At 48.4% G+C, this 8,018-nt stretch overlaps 1 protein-coding gene across 13 annotated transcripts in view; it reads left to right on the forward strand.

The window, feature by feature from the left end:
• Epb41l1 (erythrocyte membrane protein band 4.1 like 1) overlaps positions 1–6,889 on the forward strand; it is a 132,394-nt gene extending 125,505 nt beyond the window's left edge. For all 13 annotated transcript variants that reach the window (XM_052722678.1, XM_052722680.1, XM_052722679.1 and 10 more), the window contains one exon: positions 3,554–6,889. In XM_052722678.1, the coding sequence (XP_052578638.1) occupies positions 3,554–3,562 (9 nt within the window). In that variant the 3' untranslated portion in view covers positions 3,563–6,889. The remainder of the gene's footprint in view (positions 1–3,553) is intronic.
• The last annotated feature ends 1,129 nt before the right edge of the window (positions 6,890–8,018 follow it).

The raw sequence follows: 8,018 nt of genomic DNA on the forward strand, positions 1-8,018 counted from the left end.
GTGAATGTTTTCTAGAGCAGTATAAGAATTCTTCTTTTCCTTTGAGTTCCGACTTCTTAGAGGGAAAAGTGCTGGAACATTTTCCTGCCGTTTGGAAGGATGCTGACGCAGGGTCTAGACCCGTCTCATCTGAAAGGATGTCTGTAATGGTGGCAGTGTTTTTCCTGTGTGGGTCCAATATGGCAATCACTGCCACATATGGCTATTGAGTACTTGATGAGATGTGGGTAAATGCATGTAGGATTTTGAAGATTTAGTATGAAGAAAAAGTTAACTGTCTGAGTAATGTTAATACTTATGAAATGAGAAGGGGATGTATTGAGTTAAGTAATATGATCGTTAGGGGTTTTGCTTCGTTTTGTTTTTGTTGGAGGCAGGGTCTCAAATAGGTGGCCCTTGAATTGACTTTATAGCCAAGGATGACTTTGAACTCCTAATCCTCCTGCCTATATATCTTTAGTGTTGAGATTACAGGCGCCACCACTCCCGGTTTTATGCTGTGCTGGAAACCAAGGGCTTTGCTGCACACTGGGCAGGCCTTCTACTAACTGAGCTGCATTCCTAGAGCCTTTTGTTTCTTAAGGCAATGGAGAGCAATCCCTAGAACTTGGCATATACTAGCAAGTATTCTACTACACCCCAGGTCCCCAGATATATTATTAAAATGAATTTCACATGTGTCTTAGTCACTGTTCTGTTGCTGTGAAGAGACGCCATGATCAAGGCAACTCTTATAAAAGAAAACATTTAATTGGAGCTTGCTTACAGCTTCAGGGATTTAGTCCATTATCATCATGGTGGGAAGCATGGCAGCATGCATACATGGTGCTGGGGAAGTAGCACCTGTACAGAGCTCACATTCTATTTCCACTGTACGTTCTGACCTAGGAGAGTAAGTTGGCCATGGTAAACATTCTTGTCACCTTTACTCAGACTTCCATGTAAATTGTTGTCACTCCAGTGTCTTCAGTTGTCTGATTATTCCTTTCCCCTAGTGGTGGAGGATAGGTCACTTGTCGTGTTAGCGCAGAGTCGATGACATCCCCTGGGGAAGCTGCCGCAGAAGCCTGTGACGGTCTGATCTGGAACCTCTACTGCACAAGAATTACTATTTATTTATACATTGGTCCTTGTGAAGTCCCTGTGTAGCCGGATGTAGGAGCCATGAAGCTAAGAGAGCCATACTGGTGGGATTCCAGAGGCCTAGCTCTGTAGCCATTCTGCTGACCAGTGGGTCCGTTTCTTCCATTACTGGGACTCAGTTTCATCATTTGCCAAGTGAAGAGCTGAGGCATTTCTTTGTTTAATGCCATTATCCCCAAGCACCATGGTGTACCCCTATTTTTTCTTCTAGATCATTCTGTAAAGACCCATTTTGTGTTGGCCTGGAGAGCCAGAAGTGGCCTTCTCTTTCCACACGCTTTGCCAGACGTTATTGCCAAGTAGGAGCCATCCCAGACTCCTAGTGCAGTCACTCCCACTAACGCTGGGGAGAGGTCTTTTCGGAATTAAACAAAAACAAATAAAACCCTGCTTCCTAAGGTGCTTGGAAAACACTGGCTTAATGGATAGCTGCATCTTGGTACCCCAAAGGAGAGCCCCAAAGTCCTACAGCCCTGAATTCAAATCTCAAGCCCTCCTCTTTTTTTTCTCTCTACCCTTTTTTGGAGATCTGTTTTGCTATATAGCCCAGGCTGCCCTTGATCTCAATATCTTCCTTCCTGGCCGTTCTAAGAGCTGGGATTCCAGGCAGGCATGATCACACCCAGGTTCAGGTCCTTCCTTCACCAGCGCTGTGACTGTAACACACTATTTAACCCTGGCATCCATGTTTTCTTATCAGCTAATGGGTCCCGGCAATCCTGATAGTATTCGTTGCTCTTATTCGCGGGGTGCTTCCGCTGTGCCAGGCTCCAGGCTTCATACTGTCTGCCCATTCATTTTACAAGTGAGGAAACAGATGCTCAGAGACCTTGACTGCCTTGCCCATAGCTACAGTGCTGGGAACGTGATGAACTGATCAGAGGCAAACCTAATGTGTTAAGACTCCAGAGCCAACGGTGTTCCTCACCACACTGACTTCCCAAGGTCTCTGTCTCATAGAGCTCATACATGTATGGTAATTGCCATAGTGCCTGGCACACAGTAAGAGCCAGTCACTCCTGTTAGTTATGGTAGGCTATCAATGGCTGTCCTAAATCAAGAAGAATGACTTGTTAGGTACAGTATTGTTTAGGTCCCCCTGGCCCATCCCCCTCAGAGAGGATCTGTCTCCCAAACACTGCCAGCAAGGGAAAAGCACTCTCTGGGCGGTGGTGGCACACGCCTTTAATCCAAGCACTCGGGAGGTGGAGCCAGGCGGATCTCTGTGAGTTCGAGGCCAGCCTTGTCTACAGAGCGGGATCCAGGACGGCACCAAAACTACACAGAGAAACCCTATTTTGAAAAGAGAGAGAGAGAGAGAGAGACAGAGACAGAGACAGAGAGAGACAGAGAGACAGAGAGAGAGAGAGAACAGCACTCAACCTGGCTGCCTCCAGCTTCCTTATCTTCCCACATTTACCTATGTTGGGGGAGGGATTGACCTGTTTCAAAATAGAAACCTTGGGTTCTCACCTTCATCCTACCACAAGCTTGCAAAACCATCAGCCTTCTGGGCATCAGTTTTCCTCTCAGTCAAATGACCTAAGAAGGACTCTTTTATGACACTTTGATTATACTTGATCCTATGTGAGTGACAAAAGTCAGGAATGCTATTCCATGCACAAAATGGTTTTGAGTAGTTGCCAATAATGAAGGTACTAAATGGTAGCCCTTGCTGTTGGGGAAGTGGGGCAGGGGCTGTGATGGAGCAAGTAGAGCAACAAGGCATTTATTTATTTAGCACTCCTATATGTTAGGCCCCTCTGTGGTGCCCTCTGCCTGTGTAAGGCAGGTCCCATTTTATAGAGAAATAGATGGAGGTTTAGAAGGGTTGAGACACTTGCCCACAGTTACAGAGCAGACAGGATAGGGGGTGGGATTTGAACTCGAGAAGTGTGACTACAGAGTTCATACTCTTAAACTCCGAGTTCTATAGGTAGCCCTTAGTTGGGATCCAGACCCTGTTTTTTCCTTAAGCGCTGCTGTCTGGCATTTAATCTCCAGGCCACAGCAGGTCCGTGGGGATAGAGGACCTGCAGCCGGGTGAAGCAGCCACAGAACTGAGAAGAGCAAGGGAGAAAAGTAAAATGATGGGGACTGGAGCATCTCCACATTAAAGGACCATTTCAAAGACTTTCAGACCAAAGTACAAGGCATTGCCTCTTCAGGAACAAGCACACATGGACTGACTCCAGAGTTAGGTGCATTTGCTAAGGGCAGTCCTTAGCTGTCAGAAGTAAGCTGTGTGGCCTTGGATAAGTCATCTTGCCCTCTGGGCCATGATGCAGGCCAAAGGGTAGCTGGAAGAACTGCTTGCCGTGTGTTTGGAGGCGAGTGGCTAAAGTAACTAATTTCCCTTCTCTTCCTTCCTTTGTTCCCACCATCCCACTCCCCTGCCTCTGGCACCCAGGAATCCTGACCTCCGTGAAGAGATGCTGGCGTGTCTGGTCCAACCCAAGCCAGAGAACCATTAAGAAGGGGCCTTCATTCTGGATTCTCCGACAACACCAACATCCCAGCTGCGACGTACTGTCACTGATGAGAGACTGGGAAGGGAAAGCATATATATATAGATATATATAGATATAGATATATATACAGGAAACACCGCGTCCGTGCGCGGCTGCTGAGGCTGGCGGAGCAGTCAGCCGATGGCGACAGCCAACATCTGCAACAACCTTCATTTCCTCTGCAGACAAATTGAATTGGTGGAAATTTTTTTTTCAGGAAAATATGTAACAATCATAATCTCTCGCTCCCCCGCCCCTTTCTCCTGCCAAACTACAAAAGCAGACCATGATGATTGTAGATGTCCCCGTGAGCCCCGGCTGCACACACTCCAGGATGGGTGAGCACCCCATCTGTTCTCCAGCCTCTGTTGCTCCTTCTAATGCAAAGGAAGAAGAAAAAAAAAATAAGATCACGTAGCCAAGCAAGAGAAGTCACAGCAGCAAGACATGCACAGTCAACTGTTTTCCAAGAAAGGAAGAATGGAAGTCTCCCACTTGGAGGAGGAGGGGGAGGAACACTCAGTTGTGATTTTCTGGGTCTTGACACCGGGCTGTGAAATCCTCTCTCTGTTCTGCCTCCCGCTTCACCCTTGACTCCTGCTCATCTTGTCTCCATTTTCTGTCTCAGCTCCCTCCTGCCTCTCTCCCCTCCTCTTCTGTGTCCTGGTCCTGTGAGGGCCACTGCAGATGACTCTCATTGGCAGAAAAAGAGACTGCAAGAGCAACAGGAAGCCATGGGAAGGAAAGTAGACGTTGTGTTTCCAGTTTCTCATGACGGAGGTGCAGCTTGTAGGAGGTTGTATGACTGTGATTTTAAGTTATGTATATTACATGTAACGGGAAACAAATATTGAAATAAACTGTGCTGGTAAGTATGCAGCTGACATTTTCAAGTTATAATTACCTGACTGTGATGTATCCCAAGGTTCCTAGATCTTGCCAAACTGGCCCAGCCAAGGACACTGGACTCTGGGTGTGGCCAGCTCCCAGTAGGGCTGACAGATTCAGTGTAGTGAAACTGTGTGTGGTGTTTGTAACTGGGTGATTGGTGGGGAGACTGGGGGGCCCTCCATGGAGAGGTGAGGGTCCGGCCAGAAGGAAGCAACACAGATGTAGTCCCGAACAAGCCAGGCCAAGATGCCTTCTCCCCCAGCAGTAGCCGTCAGGGGCCTGGTCTGTGCTCAGGACTCTGCTGCTGAGGTCATAGGTCAGTCCTCCTACCTCCAGGGGCTTGCCTTGGTTTTCAGTCCTCTCTTTTTCTGTTTTACTATTACCAGGGTCTTTGTTTTGGTTTGTATTCCGCCATGTCTTACCCTGCTCTTCACCGCCTTGTCACAATCAGCCCCTTCTCCTAAGGGAGGTGGTGCCCTGGCTGAGGTAGAAAGCAGTGATTCTAACCTGGTTTTCTGAAATGCCCAGCCAGTCTTCCCCCTCTGCCTCTTCCATCTTATGACTCATTCTCTTCTTCCTGAGCTAAAGTAGCCATGATAAAGAGGCCATGAACACAGGGAAGGCCATGATAGGCCCATACTGCATTTCCAAAGGCCTCACCTATCCCAGAACAATAGCAGGTATGAGGAATTGTTGCCCACTGGCTCCTTCTGCATTAGACCCTGGCTTGCAAGACTTCTGTCAGTCGATATCCAAGCTCAGAAATGGCCTTGAGATGACAGGAGCCTTTGGAGAAAAGCCCACCACCAGCTTGGCATTGCACTCTGGCATATGCAGCCTTCCGGCTTGCTTGCCACAAGCTGTGTCCCTTTCTGAGGGACAGTGTCCTACAGCAATCCCATTTTCACTCCCCAGCCCTGCTAAGGCAGTTGGTATATTTATTCAGCAAATGTTTATGAGTTGCCTATTTGTGCCAGGCTCTGTTTTCAAGGTGAAAGGAGACGCGTTAAAGGGGGGGAGGGGCTGGGGAGCCACTGGACAAGCCTGTCCTTAACCACAGCTGGATCGTTTCAGAACACTTCTCCACCCTCTCCATCTGCTTGTCTCTCAAAGGGCCCAGGTTAGATGTGCCCTCTTGGCCTGCTTATTAGTTACTCCTACAGTGTACACCTTACCTACTTTCAGGTGCTGGCCTGACGCAGGGCAAGAAGCTAGAATGCTTTTCTCTCTGTGGCAGTTGAGTAGTAGAGCCAGGCTCTCAGACGGCAGAGTTAGCCATATGTCCCTGGTGCAGGCTGGTAGGCCCACTCCACTCCAGAGCATTTTCTCTGCTCCAGGATCTTTGTCCATTCTTGGTGGAGAAGCCACAGAACCTCCCACCCACCCTTTACAACATGCAAGCTCCTGCTGCTTCTGAGCCAAGAGCAGGAATGGCTCTATCCCCTTGGAATTGGGCTCAGGCCTCACCTGCCTCTGCAGGAACTCCACGGCCTGCACACACTGGATATACATACCTCAGAGGGGGGATCTTTGTTCCGAGGGTTGTATCTGCCCTGAATGTGGGCTACGGGGCAAGGATAAAATGACCCAGCTTAGCTTGTGGGATGTTAGAATTTGGGGAGATACTCACTCCATGGATGTTCTGACCCTTCCCCCCCCCCCCCAGAGAGGCGGTCAGCACCCTGCCCAGGGAGGAGGGGACCTGCAAAGCTAAAATCTAGGGCACCGTTTCCTCCTCAGCCTACCCTCCATAGAGAATAAGGACGTTGTCTTGCCTTCTTCAACCTATTTTTTTCTCTTTGCTTTGTGTGTGTGTGTGTGTCTCATCTTTGCTGTGGCACCTCTCTATCCAGGAGGCCAGGTAACCGAGTGGAAAGCGCCTCAGAGAGCAGTCAGAGTTCGGGGTGACCATTTAGATGCAGCTCCTAACTCACCAGGTGGCATGGGCTACTCCATCCTACTTAGCTAACTGAGCAGGGCAAACTAGTTGCACCCTGAGCCTTTGCCCCACTCTTTGTCTCCGCGCCCCGTTATTTTCCCTGCTTTTGCTTTCTGTGGATCTTTTCCATGTGAGGGTACAGGAAGTGCCAGGACCTGTTTCAGTTTTTGAATCCTGCAAGCACATACCAAGACTGGCCTGAGATTGCATGAGCAACATCACTCTAAATATATATTTTTTTTCAAAAGCACCTTACCAACTAACTGCAATGCTGTCCTGTTCCTCTTTATCCCCCCTCTCCTCTCTTGTCCCCACGCCTCTCCCACCTCAGTGCTCCGTGCTGTATGCGTGTGCTCTCTGTTCTTGTATACTCAATAAAAGTGAAATAAATGTGTTTGATGCTGAACCATGGACTCCCTCAGCCTCCCTTATCTCCCTCCTTTCTCTCTCCTCTCTGCCCTTGGCTGCTGGTACAAGTTGATAGAGAACTGGAGTGGAGACATCCCAACGTAGAACACTTTTTTTGTTTTGTTTTGTTTTTAAGACAAGATCTCACCAAATAGCCTTAGCCTGGAACTCGAAGAGATTCTCCTGCCTCTACCTTCCTAGTGCTGAGATTAAAGGCATGCACAAAGCCAGGCTCTAATATAGAACAATTTTAATCAACAAAGTCTGTAGTTCCCACTGTGGCCCAGTGGCCTTGGCTTAGGTTCTGTGGGTTCAGTGGCACCTGGGGGCAAAGTCCTTGCTGGTGAAGGGCTCTCAGGCCAGTGGAGGAAACAGTGAGATGAGAAAGGCTGGTTGGAGACATCACTCTAGAGGGAAACACGGAGGAAGCAGTGGAGGTCATTCTGAAGGGGGTCACTTTAACCAGGCCAAAGGTGAGAGTGTAACTCAGTGGTAGAGTGTGCGCTTGGAATGTGTGACACTGTCTGTGGTCCCCAGCTCACGAAGGGAAAACAGTAGTTGGCCAGAAGGAGGTCATTTTTGAGTTGAATAAAGAGAAAGGTCCAGTAAGGTGAAAATCTTGAATAAGAACATTGTAGGCAGAGGGGACAGTAAGTATGTAGGTCCTAGGACCTGAAGTGGGAGGTGTAGCAGAATTCATCTGAAAGAAAAGAGCAACACCCCTGTATGGGAGCCTTGTAAAAACGTGCCCAGCAATCCTGTCACACGTGCTCCACACCCTCATACCACCCGTCCCGTTAGTGACTTAGCTTTTCTTTATTTTTATTTATTTATGTATTTATTTATTTATTTATTTATTTTGGTTTTTCGAGACAAGGTTTCTCTGTGTAGGTTTGTGCGTTTCCTGGGACTCACTTGGTAGCCCAGGCTGGCCTCTAACTCACAGAGATCCGCCTGCCTCCGCCTCCCGAGTGCTGGGATTAAAGGTGTGCGCCACCACCACCTGGCAGCTTTTCTTTAAAGTGACTCGCTTTGAAAACATTTAAGAAAGGAATCCAGGGGACTGGCGAGATGACTCAGCAGGTAAAGATTTAGCCAAAGTGCCACCAAGCCTGAAAACCCCAGGC

The sequence above is a fragment of the Peromyscus californicus genome, unplaced genomic scaffold, assembly GCF_007827085.1.
Source record: "Peromyscus californicus insignis strain IS unplaced genomic scaffold, ASM782708v3 Scaffold_7__1_contigs__length_154581171, whole genome shotgun sequence".
Classification (NCBI taxonomy): Eukaryota; Metazoa; Chordata; class Mammalia; order Rodentia; family Cricetidae; genus Peromyscus; species Peromyscus californicus.